The 21,281-nt window shown below is 34.3% G+C and overlaps 1 protein-coding gene across 3 annotated transcripts in view; it reads right to left on the bottom strand.

Annotated features, from left to right (window-relative positions):
• Positions 1-2,242: 2,242 nt before the first annotated feature.
• Positions 2,243-21,281, bottom strand: part of LOC111512406 (LIM domain only protein 3) — a 158,985-nt gene continuing 139,946 nt past the window's right edge. For all 3 annotated transcript variants that reach the window (XM_074184563.1, XM_074184562.1, XM_074184564.1), the window contains exons 4-5: positions 11,407-11,726; positions 2,243-2,556 (exon numbers count right to left, since the gene is read on the bottom strand). In XM_074184563.1, coding sequence (XP_074040664.1) covers positions 11,429-11,726 — 298 coding nt within the window. In that variant the 3' untranslated portion in view covers positions 2,243-2,556; positions 11,407-11,428. The remainder of the gene's footprint in view (positions 2,557-11,406; positions 11,727-21,281) is intronic.

The raw sequence follows: 21,281 nt of genomic DNA, 5'->3' as shown, positions 1-21,281 counted from the left end.
AAATTATTTTCGAGTAATTTGGTTTTATTTCCTTGTTCGATTTTGACAAAATTATACATTATGAATATAAAATAGAGACCATGAGCTTTCAGAGCTTGACAAAAACATTTTTTTTCTATATAGAATTCTAAGACATTTTTAGAAATCCAATGGATGGCAGCACTTTCAGATTGTATTCAAATTCTCAGTCTGATTGATACAAGGTATATTGAGTCTAGTGGGTGGGTCAGGCAACCGTTGACTGAAGAATTTGAGTTAACAAGGAGATTATTTGACATTTTTGATGAAAATATGGTCGTGTCAGAGCTATTTTCCGAGTTTTTCTAGCATTGTAGTTTCTGCTTTGGAAACTACTTGAGCATTTCGGCCGTTACCTCATCGCCTTCGATAATGTTTAACGCAGTAGTAAACGAAACGTCAGGCATGAAAAACTGCAGAGCACGGCCGAAAAACTCAGATAATAACTTTGACACTGTAATCTCCGGCCGTGAAACTATTCCGATTTATGAAAATTGGAAAACAAATTGTCTGAATTAGGAATAATTTCCAATCAAATTTTACCACAACATTCCTGAGATTCCGTTGGTGGGGATGGCATGAAAACGACGAAAATTTCATATAGAAATCCGGCAGATGGCATCACATATAAATCTCAAATTTCATGTCATCGTCAGATTATAAAGTAAGTGTCTCGGATGTGAAACATCTGTCATCTGTGGGGTAGTAGGATCTCCTCTATTGATAGATGGAGCCACCTATAAATCCTAATCCTCAGCACACTCCGAAATTATAAACAGAAATCCCGTCCAACGCAAAGATATTAAAATCTTGAGTGGAAAAAAAAATACATTTATTTTAGATATGATAATTATGTCTCACTTCGCTAGAAGTTATCTATTGGTTAAAACTGAGCATATAGTTAGTAGTGGTTTGAAAAACACATCAGTTGAAATTTTCTAGATATGTACATAAATGAAAATTTTGTGTGCAGCTGAGATTTTATTTGAGCATCAAAACGAAAATTATTTTTGTAGTAATTCTGTAGATGGCGTCACTTACGATTCCCCAGCTCTATCTCACTTTGGGATTATAAGGAGAAAAGTGTTTTAGATGGGAATGAGGTGGGTGGGACACTCACAAACTATATTCAAACTTTACAATATTGAAACTACTTTGAAATTGAAGATAATCATCCCTTATTATATTATTATATAGTATGTCACACAAAAGTTTTCTATTAGCAGAAACCCTATCTTGATTTATTTTTGTGAAGTTGAAATTTCTTGCAATATCAAGCTTTTGTATTATTTCTGTAGATGGCGTCACTTACGATTCCCCAGCTCAATCTCAGTTTGAGATTATAAGGTGAAGTATGTTTTGGGGGGAAGGTGGGTGGGACACTCTCTGAAACTACATCCAATTCTTACAATATTGAAACTTTGAAATTGAATTATAGATTTCAAAAATTCCCTATAATTGATATAATAGCTATATAGTGTCATTTCATATAGTTTTCTATTGATTGAAATTGGCAGCAACCCTACCCCCTACTTGATTTTTTTTTTGTCAAAGACATTCATTTATAAGTACTTTTAATCTGAGTATATAATAGTGACTTGAAAATGATGCCATCTGGTGGAAGTCTCTGAGAGTATTGAATATTTGCCAAGGGCTGCAATTTACCTTTACTTTTGGAAAGTTATGAACTGTCTGTGTCATTTCCTTTATACCCTTAGACTGAATACATAGTTGTATATTTAAAGTGAAACCACCTGCCAATATTTTTTGAAACTTTTATGCAGTTATTATGAAGTATCACTCTGACAAAATAGTGAAAAAACTCTCTATGTTTTATTTTATGTTCTTTTGGTATGATTGAAGTTGCGATCTGAAAAAGGCGACCCCTCTTGGTATTTTCCGTAAATACGATGTAACTGTCAAGGATTTGACAGTGTTTGCTGTTTCTTAATGATCCTTTTCATGGATATTTTCACTTCAAATTCTGATATTGACAACATTCATGACAAAACATCATACAAATTTGAAAGTAGTATCATTTGTCTGAATTATTCTGAAATATTTAACACTGTTAATATTCAGAACAGATTGATATTTCACACCACTTCAAGGAATGACAGGAAAATCCAAACTAAAATCGAAATTAAAAAAAAAAATTAATTTTCGGACTTCAAGAAATTCAAAGAACGTTAATGAATGGGTCCAGTTGAAAAAAAAGAAAATGCATAATTAACAATACTTTATTATTTACAAAAATAACAACAACATACTAAATAAAAACGCGATCGGAATATTCTTCACTATACATTCACAGTTTTGTATTTCCTTCGAACGAACACTTTGTCGAAAATTGTCAATAAAACTCAGAACACCGCTTCAAGGGTCCTTCTCGTCCATTTCGAAAAATATGGATAAAACGATATGCAGAGGTTGTATTCGTCTTTTTGGGCCACCGAACCAAAAGAATGCCAATTAAGGAAATGCTTCGTTTTCGAAAAATTATTGCACGTCCTCATTCGCCCGGCAACAACGGGTCAACTGAAATAAAAGAAAAAAAGTCAATTTTGATGAAAATAAACCAGAAGTATGAAAAAAAAATACATTGCCAATTGGGAAGAAAAAATAAATTAGCCGACATGCATTTTTTTCGTGTAATATAATATGAACAGTGATAACATTGTTCTATACATTTTAGACGAGTGTTAGCAATAAACAGATTTTTAAAACAAAATACAGGTGTATGAGTGAGTATTCCATTATAACTTGCATTGGCATTTAGAAAAGACCCAGCATAACTTCCAATTTCTTCAGATGCCTTCCTCTAAATTCATAAATACCACATAGTTAAATATTTATTGTTGGATGATAAGACTAGATTTGCTGAAAAATTGGTTACTATCTATCTTGACTTGGTCGAACACCTTCGTAAATAAGTTTTGCCTTCCCAAGGAGTCTAGTTGAATTTAGGCCCCAAAATACAACGCATTCGAGATCCAACACCAGATAGCGCTGTTTCGACCCGCCATAGGTCTCATCAGTGGTACTAGACTAAACTACAAATGCAATGCTGGGCTCAACTGTCCCTCTCACAGATAGGATCTTCGTAGGGGGAGATGTATCACGAATGCGTTGTTTTTGGGGTTTAGTTTCAAGTGAAAGCTGCAGGGAAAGACAGAGGACGAATCTCGTTCGGTGGTCGACGTCGACGCTTAGCTCTGCAATGAAAACACTTCATTGCGTTTAGGAAATATTTTCAGGCTCAATGAAAGGAAAATCTAGATCACGTAGAGGGTCAACAAACTGAAAATAAATATAGAAGATCTAAAGTTTGATTTGAGCCCCAAGGTAACAATGTCGAAATACTGACAGTACGATATCATGTGATCTCGAAACAACAAATTCTGGCAGTTTTTATGTGTATCTGGTGTATTTTCAATGGTAATATGGCCGTCCTCGTAAGGAAAGATGGCTTCGCCTTTACTTAGGCTTGTCCTTCAAGAACAGTGAAGTCCGACAATCCATTTGTGGTTCAGATCACCACCATTCGAAAGACCCATGGCGGATTGAAACAGCATTATCTGGTATTGAATCATATATGCGTTGTATTTGGATTTTGGCTTTCAGTTTTTAGCTATAGTGAATATACAAGCACTTCAGACCCCCACGTGTTTGTATGTTACATCCGTCGTGTTCATGAAAAATGTAGTTTGTGTAACTCAACTGAGGCCATATCATCAAAATCGATCCAGTACTCCAGGTGCTATGGTGGAGCATACGTAAATTGAAACATACAAACATACTACATACGTAGACTGTTAAAATCAAAAACCCTTCCTTTCTGAATTCTGGAGAAAATTCAGAATAGTCCACTATGTGAAAAAAAAAAAGTAATTTCATGATGTTAGTATATGTTAGATTCTTTCAACTAGGGTAGTTAACTAGAACTAGAATTTTCTTTTGCTCTCGCACACTTTAATGTCACTTTTATCATGGTAGAATATCATGTATTCAGTTAATAGGTGTTGAATTGCGTAGGGTGTACGCATTTTGAAAAAAATCTAGAGGAACGTGCAAAATTCGCAATTCGAGAGCAGCAAATGGATTTGTTACAGCTTCTCTAGTCAACTGATCTGCCTTTTCATCATCACTGATTCTAGCATAAGAAACAACCCATATAAATTTGGCGATCAAGTGATTTCGTTGTAGAATATAAAGATCGCTTTTGAAGATGAAAATGATGGGTTTTTGACTATATTACATGATTGTGAGAAGTGTACTCACAAAAGTCTTTATAAAATGGCATCTTCTTGAGTTTCTTTTCCTCAGTATATGTCAATATCTGTCACACTGCATATACATTGTCTCCAAAAGGATCTGGGAATTATCTGAAAGAACATATGAAGTTTGAGCTAGCGATGGATGCTCCAACCCCGATTGCTTTGTACCGTTTCTTACATCTGGTGTGAGGTGTCCATGTTGATTTGAGGTATTGTCCAAGGTGGTGGTTTAACAGTATTGAGGAAAGAGAAGGTAACCAGGAAGGTAATGTATCAATTGTTATACATTCTTCTATCACAATTCCATATATAAAATCCTGCAATGATGTTACAAAGGGACTTCATGATTTTCTTTGGCCCGTCTCTGGTCGTCAGCCAGAAGTTTTTTTTTCGCCTACAACTCCGTCAATAATTGACCGAGTTAATTAACTCGCTGCGTTCCCGATTTAATTAATAATTAAACCTTCCTATAGATAGTTAACAATTACCTCGTATTATATCGAGGAGCTTTGTATCCCTTAATTAGACAGTAGGTTGTTCGTAACCAGAACAAGACTAAAATACTAAAAATGGCGAAGAGAGGCCGTAAAATGGTTACGAACAGTGCCTCATTATGTCAGTCGATGGTATTTTAACAATGCCGTGTTGTTGGACTAACTGCATTGATATGCCATTGATCCGCCGATATAATTAAACCTTGATAATAGCTATACAACCATTCGGAGTTTTTAATTATCTAATTAGATAGGAAGATTTATATGCTGAAAGGTTATATTCCGTGTTTTTCGTTTTGCGCTCTTTAATTGGACGTACCGTAACTAGGAGGAAAACTGTATTGATGTTCTACCGATATAAAGCAAAGTGGTTGTGTACGCGTTCACATTTTCTTGGTCGGATCATTAAAGATGATTCAAATCTTACGGCTCAACATCATTAGTTTCCTAGATAATGTATGGTTATTTTAGTTTAATTGTACGATGATGAGATTGAACAAAATGAAGTATTGGAATGATCAACATAGTATCACGATTTAACATTTATCCGGATTGGAATGGGTTGCATATATTTGTACGGAACTTCCAGTAGTACCATTTTCAATATTTAGAATATCAATGGACCATTAATTTCATATTTTCGAAATACTTTATCTGTCAAACTCTAAATTCGTCTTCATTTCATTTATTTTTTGGTGCTCTTACCCTTGTTCCACACATCCTATATTTATATGACACCCATTCCGTTCTATATATTGAATTGACCTCTTAGTGCTTTTCTGTTATCACAAAAAAAAAGGAGCAGACTCAGGAGCGTTTATTTTTTGTTGGTGTGGAACTTGGTTGAAGCAGAGGACAAGAAGCTTGTTTGATCTTTGGCCATCAAACCGAAGAAACAAGGATTATCATAGATTTATCCTCCATCGAGTATTAGTAAAATTTGGCATGTCTTACTTCAGCTCTCGTATATTTCAGTGGGTGGGATTAGCATCATTCTGGATCTGGTACTTCTCTCAGATATTCAACGTCTGAAAAAAAATTCTCTTCACCTCAGAGTTTTAGAGGTACTAGTCGTTTCATCTTGGTTCTCATGCTGAATGCTACTGGGTCCAATTTGGATGGGCGTAGGTCTATCTTCCTCGTTTCAACTTGTGATAATATTCATGGCTTTCTGGACGCGACTTTTCATTATCTTGGAGTAGAATGACTAATTCATCTGCATAGTCCAGTACTTTTTATTCATTCTAATCCAGAATTCATAGTATCTTGTTGAATGAAAGGTTCTATAACTGTTTATATCAAACCTCTTCTATAACAGCGCCTTGCTATTCGTACTCTATAATGGTCGTGTAGTAATAATTAGCGTCTGATCCCGATTAGTCATATAAGTCAAATGAATTTTACCAATCATCCCTAAACACCCTTTCAAGAGCCTTCAAATCTGTATTTGTAAACTCTGGTGTTCGTTTATTCATGTTTATTAGATACGCAACATGGCTGACTATGTGGATTAAAATTCGTTCAAAGCCTCAATGGAGAAATTGAATTGAATTATTATGAGAGATCGTTTTTACAAAAAAAATTAGACAAAATTTTGATGAATATAATAAAATGTTTTAGTCATCACCTCATGATACTAACTAGGTTGATGAAACGGGCGTCGATAGATAGTTTTTTTTTTTCACGTATCAACGGTAGTTTGGAACTGAGATATTTCAGTTACAGAGATGACTTTCGGGTTTTTTTCATATGAGCTCCGCCACAATGTCAGGTTTATGCATGAAAATCAAACAAGATAGTTGACTCTCGGGCAATTCAGAATACGACATAGGCTTTCGAAATATTATTATTTGCTAAAAAAAAATAGTCTGTGAAGCTAGACGTCCCTTTCGTTAACTAAAATTCAGTCGGATACCATCTTAAATATTTTGAATATAATGCTATTGAATCACTTAGCAGTAGTGTTATATTACATCAATTTCAAATATCTTTCAGCCAATCCTTCAAAATTATTTTTCAAATTTCAAATAGTTCTAGACATGAGAAAAGGAGTAACTGTGGCCATACGAAAATCTGTAGATATAGATCTAACATCTGGCGCCCAACGTGGGGCACCACATCACAAAAATTGATTTGATCCAAATGTTTTGTTCTGGAGGACTACAGAATCGAAGGCTTCACATCTTTGTGCGAGAGATAAATGCGAAATCATGCACCAACTCCCAAATTTTGTTGCCATATACAGGGAGGTTCAAAAATTAAGAGAGTGAACAGTCTTTAGACGGGCCCTGTGTAATTTTGCAACACATCGTGTCTCGTGAAAAATTGTATTTTCTTACTCGCCGTAGAAACTGCATCAGAACAGTTGACAAGCAGAAATTGTAATGAAAACTTACTGTTTTCAAAATTATTTGAACAATATTATGATTTTCCCCGATTTTTTTTTCAAACAGAACACAAGCACTACAGGAAAAACCTTGAGGCGCTTTAAGAGCGGTGCATGTGCGAAAGTAGTGATTCACGTTGGATTTGAATCGCTGGACATTAAATTCTTTTGGAATAACGTTCTCAGGAAGATTATTCCACATAAACGCAGCTCTCGAAATAAAAGTTCCCAAACATTGAAGTTCGAGGTGTACTGAGTTGAACCTCAAAACGATGAGCTCTTGGTGGAATCAAATGTGCCGAGCCACTAGACCACCTCCTGTGAAAGTATCTATGAAAGAGAGACAAATCTCCAACCTTTTTTCGATGTTCTACGCTATTAAGGTTGCGAGTGATGTTCGTGTCTCCAATCAGGCGGATGGCTCTTTTCTGGATGGAATCCAGCAGATTCAGGGTATGCTTAGGGGCGGAGCTCCATACATGAGAACCCAAAGGTGTGTACAGTTTCGTGATTCGTAACAGTGTTTCAAGCTTTTAAGTATATTGGGTATTTCACTTTGTGTTATAATTATTCCATTCGATTCCTAGGATGCACAATATTCGTCAACGCCGACGGACAAATGTTTTCATACCTACGAAACCGTTTCTCAACTTCGCAATTAGGTTAATAACGCAATACATTTACCCAAATCTCATGAAATTCCGTAATAATTGGTACGTTGTGATGAATGGCTAAAATTAAATTAACAACTTCCCTCATATCTCATGTCAAATTATATTAGATTCGAAAACGTATTCTTGGCCAGATTAAAATAAGATATTCTGGCTGCCGACTATTGAAAATTATTTATAAAACCTTGACGCACACACGAATGTCGAGTTGCACGCAACAGTGCCGAATGTGGGAGGTAAATTAATAAAAAATGTGGTAATATCACCGAGCGTAAAACTCATATCCGGTTTACAACGAACGCAAGAACAGACCTTATGCTAATGGCCTATTATTCAGAAGGAATATGTATAAATTAAAAATTTATCATAAAACAAACCATACGGTATTGTACATTTCGTTTTCAGTTTTGCTGATCTGTATCTAATCATAATAATAATGCCGAACCAAAAAGCAGGTGCACATCGAAGATAGAAGCAGTCTACTATTTCAATGCGGTTACTGATTTAGGGCCTCGATTCAGTATATACATATCAATAATTTCAAAAACATCACCTCCCCTTACGATCAAAATCTATTTCCCATTTGTTCTTAGAGGATCTTTGAGGATATCCCTGATGTGCATGAGCGATATTTATTTAGAAGCATAACTTCATAAAACAAACTTTATACAACTGGCATTCTCACCTGAAGAAACTATTGTGTAGTGGAACGCGCGTTGCAGTTTTGTAAACAGTTAAGTAAAAATCTTGCAATAAGTTGTTACTCAAATAAATCAATAATCTAATCGTTTTATTTCGAGATAACAGAGAAAACTGTAGATTAGGTCAAAAGTGGCTGGGTCTATTCGACCTTCCACCGCAATCCGCAAGAGTTCATTGTGGCTCAGAAGTAACTTACGAAAGACCTACTTCACACAAATTCAAAAAGGCACAGTAAATTGTTGCTCGATATGTTTTTTCAAGGACAAAACACAAGAACTACTGGAAAATCCTCAAGGCGCCCTTAGAGCGGTGTCTGTACGAAAGCAGCGATTCACGTTGAATTCGAACCGCTCGAGATTGAATTCATTTGGAAGAATATTCTCAGGAAGTGTATTCCATATAAAGGCGGTTATCCAAATGAAGAAGTAATTAAACAGTGAAGTTTGAGGTGTACTGAATTGAACCTCGAAACGATCTTGGTGAAATCGAATGTGCCAAGTCACTGAAACACCTCTCTTGAAAGTATCTGTCCTGACATTAACTTTTTTGAAGAAAACCAATGCCTGCGTTTTCGTGGTATTGGTTACTTTCATCCCAATTCGAAATCACCTCTAAATTCTCATTAAGATATGCAACCTCGTGCTACCGGTGAAGATTAGCATCCGCAGCCGAGACAAGTGACATCAGCAAAGCAATATATTGGATTCTTGGTTTTCTCCAATGAGTCGTTGATTTACAGTAAAAAGAGGGTTGGAGACAATATGGATCCCTGGGGAACACCAGCGTTGCTGGTAAAAGTATTCAAGAAATATCCATCGACGGCCACTTGCCGGAAACGTTCTTTCAGGAAGCTAAAGTGCCATACACAAAAATGATCTGACAAGCCATAACATTGAAGTTAGGCCAGAAAACCATCATGCCATACACGGTCAAAGACCTTAGAAATATCAAGCGCAACAACTCATGGCTCTCCATGTTTATCGATTACGTTATTCCAAATATGGGTGACATACGATAGAAGGCGGTCTGTTAATATTTGCTTCCGAAAGCCATATTGATGATCGCTCAAGATGTTAGAGTCTTCAAAATATTCGAAGATATGATGGTTTACAGCTTTCTCGATGATTTTTTGATATAACCGATAGTAAAGTGACTGGTCTATAGTTACTTGGAAGATTTTTCTTGCCTTTTTCGGGAATAGGCTGAACGCGTGCAATCTTCCAACAAGAAGGAATACCCCCTTCCTTGTAAGAAAGATTGAAAAGTACAAAATACTAGGGCAGGTTCATTGGCGCACTTTTTTAAGTGGCGGGCACTTCATCAGGGCCAGATGCCTTATTGATATTGAGCTGGTTCAAAATTCGCCTGAGTAGACGTTATCGAAAAGTAATTTCGGGCATTGCATTCGGTCCAAAGTTAGTCCAAGTTTTTCCATAGAACAAAGAAAAATATCTGAAAATTGAAATTTCGCAAGATTTCTTTATTTTGAATTCCACATTTCTAAGGATTTTATACATATCATTTGACCAAGTTTCTCCACCAATAAATTTACCTTTTTATGTAGACAACCGAGAAAAAATCTTATCACATTTTCATTTTCACATGTAAACAAACGAATCTGGCTTATGAAGAAACATAAACTAATGGTGGATTATCAAATTTATCATGTCGAGCATTAAGTTACTTCCTCGGTTGTCTGGAAATAAAACGGTGAATTGATTGGTGGACAAATATGGACTAACGATGGAGCATTTCCACTTAGCTGTGTGATGAAAATTCGGGCTAGCGTGAAATCAGCCTAGATTATTAACTAGAATTTTAGCATTCATGAAAAGGTGGATAAACAAAACTTTTTCATGAACTAACGCGATCATTACGAAAAATACTTTCTGTTACACAGCTTAGAATCCTCTACTATACTTGGTTGGGGTGGAGCGAACAAAACAATGGTCAAAACCCTTGAAAATGTGCAAAAACGAATCTTGAAAATAATATATCACAAATCATTTCGATTGTCTTCTGATTCATTATATATCGAGTTACCAATTCTTGAAATCAGACAGTTGTTTTCCCAAACGGCAATATTTTTATCCTTCAGCGTAAACAGTATACCAGTAAATTAAGCCATCCATTCAATACAAGGGCCTTAATATCAGCCGATCTTGCCATACCCAGGGCAAATGAAGCAGTAGGTCAGAAATGTTTTACATATTTAGGACCAAACTTGTACAGCATAATGCGAAATTCTCTTAAAGCGATCTATAACAAATTCCAAAAAATGGATACTTTCAGAAAATAGACATATTTTCCATGAACTGATTGATACTATTGAATGATTCATCCCATTTTTTACAATGAATTTTTTTCCCCTTTGCTATAGATAGTTAATATTTAACGTCTATGTTTTTCCAAGTCTATTGGAAATTAAGGAACCATTACTATAGTTATTCGTTTTTCTTTTCTTTGTGTGTGTTTGTTAATATTAGGAATATTTCTACTTTTTAAAAATTCGAAAAATTATACTGGAATATGAGCAGTACCTTTTTAGGTAGTATTCATCATTCACTGTTGCGTATATGTATGATTAAGTATATCCATGGACAGGGTTCTTCAAGAGCCTATATGGGAAAATATATTTCTGAAATATTTGTTTACAATGTAATACTTTTCATATTCTATAATCATGTAAAAATTGTACTTTTGTTAATAAATATTATTATTATTATTACTAAATCCTTTGAATCTCGAATTTCGAGCTGAACTCACACACCTAAATCCTATCTCTCAAGTAAATAGTTGACCAGTTTCAGAAATATTTTTTCGAACTTTTACGAATTGAAAAGTAAATTACCACCAACCTGCATCGAAATTGGCGTCCTTTCAATCACGGCTCCGACGGGGTCTCCCCACCTTGCCTTTGCGTACTGTGGGCGTCGCGGCGGTACTCTTCAGCAGCTTGTGCCAGTCCTGCTCGCAGACCAGGCTGCCCGACAGCATGTAGTACCTGTCGCCTGGTACCAAAGGGCTGAGGCATTTACTGCACATGAAGCATTTCAGGTGGAACACGTGGGGAGGCGCTCCAGGTTGCTGTATGGACGGTCCACCAGATCGCATCACCAGCTCGTTGGCGGGGATGGACTGCCCGCACGCCGAGCAGGCTCCCGTATTGCCGAATATCCTGCGGGACCATTAAGGAGAAGGTAACCATTAAATCTCTATTATCACTTTGGGGGATTTCATTGAAATCGTTCATGCAAAAGGTAAAAACAAATCGGAGCCTGAGTTCAATATTCACTAGTGCTTTCTTGACCACTTTTTCACAAACTGTTTTATCAATATTGAACGGAAAGTGGAACATTTTTTTACAAAGTAATTGATGAACTATCCTTTATCCCTTGATCCCGTATTGACAAATATTTGAGACCATCAAAGAGCAGATAATCATTAAATCTCTATTGTCTTTTGGAATATAATTAAAAAAGCTCTTGCAGAAGGTATGAAAAATTAATTGGAACCTGATTTCAATATCAACTATATTTAAAAGATCATTTTCTCAAGAACTGATTAATCAACACCAATTGAAAGTAAGAACTAAATTTTTCAATGATAATATTTGATTAATCATTCCTTATAAATATCTGCACCATAGTTTGTATCACCTCATACTCTGATGTTCCTTCGCATGTGAATATGCTCATTTGATCTTATTGAAATCTGGTTGTGCTTTCAACCGTAAACATATTTATTTTCACTGAAACATTGTATACATTCGCTATTGCTAAACATTTCAAATTTTACATCGATTTATCTCGGATCTGATATACTGAATTGATGATATCCTGAATTTCAACTATTCTATTCGTCTATTGTTTCTACTCACTCAAAGTGATTATATCACTTATAAGAATCTTTGTGATGCCATAATACAGGTGAAATGAATTATGAAATATTCTAATTAAAATATTTCGACTAATGTACCTATAAAAATTCACAAATGAACGTTTGGATTCCAACTAATAAATTAGTTGTTTTTTTATAAACTTCAATTATGTGACCACTTTTTCTTGGGTACGTAGACAATGATCTCATAACCCACACCTTCGAACCAATCATGGTTACCTAGAGGCCAATCACAGATAAGCCAATTGATAATTTTACAGTTGTGTTTCAAAAATTTTCAAGCCCAAGTAAAACTTAATTTATTTACTTGAAAATATGTTCATAAACATCAAACTCAATCATAGAACTGACAGTTCGTTTTGAAATATATAGTTCCCAACCAAAAACAAGAATAAAAATGTTGACTTTGTGTACGAAATTTCAGATCAATCTATCAACAGGATGGGTGGTCAAAGTTCAGTTTCTGAATTTGACCCAAACAAACAGAGGGCACAAGCTAAATAAAACCGTTTAAATAAACAAACAAGACATTTTCATATAGTCTATTCTCCATATACAGGTGAAATGTGAGGCATCCATATATAATCAGTTTGTTGACTGTTGACAGTAAGTTTTATAATTTTATGTTTTCATTGTTATTATCATTGATTGTTGTCTTCTCTTAGCCAAGTGCCATCCATGAGATTGACAGAAAACGAAAACTGAGATCTGTGCTGAAAGATGCTTCCGAAGAAGGCCCTTTGCGAACAATGTATTCGTGGTTCAGCCCAATAAACCCGAGACATATCGAAACAGTGCTATCTGGTCTTTTCTTTTTTGTTATTATCGTCCAACAGATATCTTGATGATATAAAACTACATATTTCCGTTCTCATAAATTCTTGGAGCAAATTCCCTGATTCTTTACAAATTCTACGAATGTGAAAGGGAACAATGTCTAATTAAACGATTACCACGATTACCTTGAAAACGCAGCATGCAGCTGTTCATGCGGCTCAGGTTAGAACAGTTCTTGGAATTACGGACCCGAACGTTCGGTTTATTAGTCACGTTCGAGCATGAACATCTGAATGTCCGGCAATGAAAATCAACCCTCTTCTAATTACAACTTATTCGAGAAGAATTGAGAGTAGGAAATAACAGCAAGCTAGTGGAAAATTATTTCATTTTATTGGTAAAAAATGTTCGAAGAGCATACGGGGAAACATGAAATATAACAAATTTAAACAATAAATTTAAATATCACCTCGTATAGGTATTTTTCAATTGCATTCAAGAATGTATCGATGTTTTGAAAACTGTAAAAATTAAAAAAAACATTTTTCAATATCGGTTTTTCGAACTGTTCGAAAACTTTCTATAAAAATTTATATTACGATTTCAAATGTGAAACATAAAGTAATATTAGGTGAGATCGCTCATGAAAATCGTAAAACAAACTGTTTTGACGAGGGTCCTGAAAACACAAAAATTTGTAATCAAAAAGTGAAACATGGAATATGAGCTTTGAAGCGGAAAGGTTCTTTCTATGTTTGTTTGAAGGTGATTGACAATGTTTCATGAGGAATTCGTACTTACATTGTCTAATATTATATAAAATGATTTGAAATCTCTAAAGGAACCAATGAAAATGAAAAATTAAAAACAATAGCTGAAAATAACATTTATATTAACCACAAAACCCCTGAAATTAAATGACAGTGAAATAAAATACAAGAAAAAGTAGAACAATTGAACAATAAATAAAAAATAAAAGTAAAAAACGACAATTAGACAAAAAATAAAAATTAGAAGATTCCATGCCAAATTACTTCATGACGTTTCGATTGTTATATCTACAATCGTTTTCGGGTGATGACAGGACTAATTCCTCTGAGAGATGACAAATTATGGGTCATTTTTCACATATTTTGAGAACTCTATGAAGTATTTTGGGTTTTCTTAAATCGTCTAGCTAGATCTTAATGGTGACCATCGAAATTGTAGACACCCTCTTTGTCACCCGGTGAATGGAACAACTTGAATTTTCTGTATTGAAGATAACTATGATGGAAATGGTCGATATTCAATAAAAATCCATTATAACGCATTCAAACACCACTTTGCAAGAGTTTCCCTCAACAGTTTACAAAACCGCAACACCGTTTCTTCAGACGTATTCAGTACCAACTAACAATTTCTACATCGCACATAATATTGTAATTTGAATACCTATGACTATTACCACCGGACAAAATTTTAACTAACGAATTCACTACATAATCTAGTGCCTTCTAAAAGGGACTTCTGATCTTTGACAATTGATATAATGACCATATTGTTACTACAGCTACATCTGTCAATGTAGTTGTCTTTTATTCAGTCTGTTTTGCCAAATCACCATAGATGTATAAAACATTCAACAACACGTGCAAATAATAAAATTGTGTTATCGAAATGGGTGTTCTGTTTGGGCAACGTACCACGCGCTTTGCATATTTCACGGTCGCCATAATCGTCCCACGGAGAGGATTATTCACAATGTGGTGGATGAATTTGAGTCCACTGGTTCAGTAGACGATCGACCAACACCCGTACGTTGACAAAACGCAAGATCTGCAAAAAAAATCGCCAATGTCTTGGGCCTGCACTCGTATTCAATTGACCCAGGAACTGAAGGTAAACGACCGTAGACAACGACGTGTGTTCGCTGAATCAGCTCTGGAGCAGCTGACCATAATTTGCATTTCTGGATGAATGTGAACAAACAAAATTGTCGAATTTGGAATAATACCAATCCACATGAGATCCAAGAGCGTCCCTGCATCGCGAAAAAGTCACTGTTTGGTGCTGATTTTGGACTGGCAATGAAGGCGTCATCAGTTCATATTTCTTAGTACTATAGCTCCCATTCAAAAGGTAGACAAAATAATCAAGGCCAGTGAATATAGACCTATAAATACATTACCACCAAAAGAAAAAAATTTCGAACTAGTTGTTTATAAGCAGGTACTTAATCATGTTGAAAAAAATGAAATTTTAATAAATAATCTGTATTTCGTAAAAAGTATTCATGTGAATCCGCATTACAACTCACTTTATCTAAATTCAAAAAAGAAGTTGATAACAATAAATTTGTAGTAGCTATTTTTCTTGATTCGAAGAGGGCGTTTGAAACAATTGATCGTAATATTCTTCTAATAAAATTAAGAGGCTATGGCAGTGATGGTGATGTTTACCAATGGTTATCTGACTATCACATAGAAAGCAAAACGTCAGAGTTCAAGATAATATCTCACAGGAATTGGATATACATATAGGTGTGCCTCAGGGTAGCGTTTTAGGACCTCTGCTTTTTATCTTATACTTAAATGACATAAACTTGTTTATGAATGTTGATTTTATCAATTTATTTGCAGATGATAGCTATTGGCATGCTACGATGCAAGCTTAGATAAAGTTATTGATAAAATGAATGCCGCATTAAAAGATGTAAATGAGTACCTCATGGCAATTAAATTAAAACTGAATAAAATGAAAACTGAAGGAATGATTATAACAACAAAATATAAATGGAACAACCTTGATTTAAATGAAATAAATCTACAAATCGACAATGGAAACATTGAAATTGTGTCGTGTATCAAATATTTTGGATTCCAGTTATTACTTTTTGGCAATCATCTCGATTATATATGTAAAAAAATATCTAAAAAACTTTACATCCTCGTAAGAATTTCTGGTAATTTATCCACTCAGTCTAAAATTACTGTGTACAATGCGATTATCCAACCACATTTTGATTACTGTGCTTCTATTATCTTCTTGTTTAATCTAAATCAAACATCTTAATTATAAATTATAATTGTTCTAAAAGTGAATAGGTTCACTGAAATCGGAATTATGTTACAAACTTTGCGGTGGCTACCAGTTTCTTTAAGGTTGAATCACTTAACTGACATTTATATATAAAATTCTGAATAACGTATCACCTTCATATTTTCCTGAATTTGTTAGTTTAAATTCAGAAGTGCACAAATATGCCACAAGAAATCATACTAATTTGCATTTATGCAGAACAAATAGGAGAAGTGCCATGAATTATTTATTTTCCAAAGAGTTTGATGCATACAGTAAATTACCAAATGAAATTAAATCTAGTTCATCATTCAGTATTTTTAAAAAACAGTTATTGGAATCCATCCATAATGCTAGATATTTAATACTTGGTAAGATAATATTAATAAATATAGAATTTGTATGTTGTTTTCTGCTTTTTATCATTGGAGCTGTAATGGAGCTGCACCTATACTGAAATGTATTTTTAACAGCATATGTCGTTATTTTCAAACTAAAAATTTTTAATTTCTATTTTGAACTATATCTACATTTCAAGTTTTTTTTGTATAATTATTTTCAATTTCTATGTTAGTAATATGTTTTATATAATATTGTGTATTAGGATTACCTAGTTCAATAAATATATTCTTCTTCTTCTTTCTTTGAGAACGACGTTGGCCCGGACCGTATACATTTTCTGCATTCTAGGATCAAATTCATTAAACTGGACATGTTATAAATACCTCATATTACCTAAATTAATAAGGTCATTTAGCAATAGCAATAATCTATTGATTCCTAAGTATTCCAAAATATTGAGTTTTGAACCTTCTCTTACAAATATAATAGACATAATTGATCCACTTACAAAAAATATTTCGCAAAAGAAAAGTAAAATTTCGAAAAAAAATATGAGTTTTCAGGAGAACCAACAAACGAAGGAGAAGATGAATTCGAGTTAGTTTTTGAAAGTTTCATTTCTCGGGAGCAAAAGTGCTTAAAAATCTGTCCCCAACCAACGCCACCGATTTTATCTAAAACCGCTCGGAGCTCCCAGACGAGGCAGAGACGCTCCTGCTCCTTTCCGTCCCGACAAAAGGGTTGTTTTCCCCTAGCCGGCGCGCCGCCTGGTCTTGTCAGTACGGGGGAGTAATCAATCCACCTTTCTGTCCGCGGTATGATCTAATTAACGGCACAACTAATAATTTCCTCCGTACAACGTGACTATAATTGGATTCGTTAATCAGAAAGTGCCCGCGGATAATCGCCAGTATTTCCACAATATAAGATACTTCTAATTAAACTGGATGATCGAACGATTCGCTCTCGGCTGCGCCCGCTTTTCGAAACATGTTTGAATACGTTATGCTTTCGACGTTCTAATTACCGCTTGATGGATTATTTATTAGTACTTTGTTTCGTTGAGAGAAAGAGAATTGCGAGGAGGACGAGAGCGAGAATTCGCGTCAAGAGGAGCGGTCGATACCAGCGCCATCCGGTGGAGAATTATGAACAATTATTATCAGTTATGAACAATTATTCTCATTTCAGTGTCGTCGATTTTTGGAATATCTTTTGCCATAGCCCGTATTTTCATACCAGACTACCTGAGTCAATATGAACACGCTTTACGCAATTTATCTAATCCAGGTACAGGTATTAATACACTAAACTACCTGAGTCAGCATGAATACGCTTTATTGAATGCCACGTACAAAAAAAATGTGTCCACTGGGGCCATTCATTTTAATATCAATTTAGTAAGAAATGGTACTAATGTCATCCACTACATATGAAAATTTTCAAAAAAGCATTTTTTACACGCTTTGTATTAGCTTCACCTGTATGTATATATGTATGTTTGTTTGCATGTATGTTTGTTTGTAACTCTCAAGCTTGGGATCTGTATCAACAGAATTATCGGCAGTATTGCTTGATTTATTCGCGAGCAGATGGCGCTGTACGTAACTATCAATTATTGCTTGATCTATTTCCGGGCAGATGGCGCTATATGTAAACTGTCAACTATTGCTTGAGCTATTCGCGGCAGATAACCCTCCTTGATAGGTTGTTCAAAAGAAAATCAAAATAAAAAACGTATTTCAAGAATTATAAGTGTTAGCGAAATTTTGTACTACAGATGAAATATTTAAATATTTTCAATTACCCGTGATTCAGTACAGAAACATGTTTTGAACGAAACGGAAGATACATTTTACAGTTACTTAAATATTTCAAAAAATCGAAAAATTAGAACTAAGGTGCTTGACATACATATCAAATCAAAAGATTCATTTGAAAAATAAAATTATTCACTGAAAAAATATTTTTAGTCCATTAATATTTTGAATGAAACTTCAAATCGAAACATCAAGACTGAATTGTTTTTTGGAATTATTACTGCAAATTTTCTCTTTACTTCGAAACAAATTTTACAACTATCCGTCCTTTGTTGAAGCCTTACTGCATCTCAGTATTGCTATAGAATTTATTAGACCTCAAACTTTATTATGTTGTTTGAGAGGAATTTTACATTCGTGCTTAAAATAAAATTATTTTTGACAATAAATCATACTAAAAAGTGAAAAATAAATATAGATTAAAAAAACTAAAAAACACGCTTTTAAAGAACATCGAACTAAAAAGTTAGAAATATTTTTTTTTAAATAAGCTTAAAACAATAACGAAGGAAAAATACTCGTATTATTGTTAAAAAAGCGTGGGCGCTTTGTGCCATATTTTTGTATATCAAGCGCCCGTCGCTTTTTTAACAATAATACGAGTATTTTTCCTTCGTTATTGTTTTAAGCTTATTTAAAAAAAATTATTTCTAACTTTTTAGTTCGATGTTCTTTAAAAGCGTGTTCTTTTAGTTTTTTAAACTATATTTATTAGTTTTTAGCTGCGCGAGTTACATACAACTCACGGAGCCTCAATACCATGATCATGACTCAGGGCCACGTGCATTATATATGACTCATGTCCAACATGTTGTAACCTATAAAACGCTGGTGTTCAAATAATCTGTTCCTCAGTTGCCGGTGTTAGCTATTGAAGTAGGGTATGTGTGCGCGTCAATAAGAATTGTATTTTACCGTTGTTTCTGAATTATTTCAAAATGATGGCTCGAAAATTCATATCTTACGAAGACCAACAAAAGCAACTTCAGCAATTGCATGATACATATTTTGATATGAGCGACGAAGATATAATCGAACCGTTCGAAGTGACTATTATGTTTCGTCAGAAAATGAATCCAGTGACAGTGAGTTCGAACAGCCTAACCGAAAAAAAAATAAATAAAACTCAACAAAGATACTGCAAAAATGCGAAATTCATATTGATGAAGCCATTGAAAATGTAGTTTTTTGAAATAATAGTGACTCTTCCGAAAATGATATAATCAGCGCCCTGCAGAATTACATTTCACTTCGACAACTGTAACCGGTAAAAATCTTAAATCATCTGATTTTACTGCAATAAACTACGGAATCTCACCAGAAATTGTCGCTTCTCTACAAGGAAAGAAGCCTTATGATTTTTTCAAGTTTTTTATTGATCAGGAAATGATTCAGTATATAATTTTGGAGACAAATAAATACGCCTAGCAAAAAATAGAGAGTGATAATATCTCTCAATATTCTCGATTAAAAAAATGGAAACCTGTAACAATAAAAGAGTTCGAAATATTCTTAGGAATAATTATTTGGATGGGTTTGAATAGAAAGCTACGAATTAGAGATTATTGGTCTAAAAGTATTCTTTATACAAACGAAGTAAAGAAATATATGTCGAACAACAGGTTCGAATTGATACTTCGCATGTGGCATTTTTCGGACAATATACAATGTCCAAAAGGTGACCGACTCTATAATATTCAACCATTGATTGATCGTTTGTTGCAAAAATTCCAAGCAGCAAATTTCCCGAAGAAAAATGTTTGTATTGATGAATTCCTTTCCGTGGTCGTGACATAAATTCGGAATGAAACTTTATAAGTTATGCTCAGAAAACGGTTACACTTTCAATATGAAAGTTTACTGCGGAACAGATGTTGTAGACAAAGATTTTCGTGTCCACATCAATGGGGAATGTTCCTCCTGAGGAAAGTCAAGTAGTTTTCATAAAAGAGCTCTAAAACAACGCATTTTAAACTTATCATTTCAACCTTTTTCTTTAAAAAAATATTTAAATACTTAAAAAAGAGAAATGAAATAATGCATTCAACATTTGAAGGGATTCCTTTCTATTTCACCATTTGGCAACATCGGTTATAGCTAATAAAGGACAATAAATCTGTTACCTGTATGAGACAAACAAAGATGACATATTCCAGAGGTGTGCTGTTCTGTTCACTTATGTTCCAAATTCCGAGACATTTTGTGATATATGACATTTTGTGCACCTAACCTATCTTCCTCTATATAAATAAATAACGAAGCAACTGTTGTTTATGTGGCTTGTGGAGGTGGTATTAAACTATAATTTATATTTTGCCTTAATTGATGATTTATAAAGATAATTTTTCTTTTTTAAAGTAGAATATACATATACATATAAATTATTTCAACTTGATATAGGCGCTTTTGCCACTATGTGAATTAGAAACAAATCCCTTTAAAAATTAAAACCAAACATTTGAAACATCAATTTGAATACTTTTCGAAGTGAATTTGAAAAACTCATAAATTAAACTCAACTCATTTTGTTCAAATTTGCATTTGCTGTAATAACCCAAATTGAGGAACATTCCCCATTGTAATGGGTCTGATGGAAAATCTTCTTGATTCAGGTAGAATATTTCTAACACCAGTGTACATCTGGCTCATGAATTATTAGGTAGAAAAACACATATTGTGGGTACCCTAAGGTCCAACAGAAAACTAAATCCTCCTGAAGTTGTAACCGCTAATCTGAAAAAAAAAGTTTTTGCAAAAAATGCAATACTGGTGTGACTGTGTTGAAATGGAAAGATAATTAATTGAGACGTGGTCAAGCTCAGCACAGTCCACAC

The sequence above is a fragment of the Leptinotarsa decemlineata genome, unplaced genomic scaffold (genome assembly GCF_025532065.1).
Source record: "Leptinotarsa decemlineata unplaced genomic scaffold, Ldec_3_MD MMD2_tig00026354_RagTag_RagTag, whole genome shotgun sequence".
NCBI classification, from domain to species: domain Eukaryota; kingdom Metazoa; phylum Arthropoda; class Insecta; order Coleoptera; family Chrysomelidae; genus Leptinotarsa; species Leptinotarsa decemlineata.
This window is presented reverse-complemented; position numbering and strand designations above follow the sequence as displayed.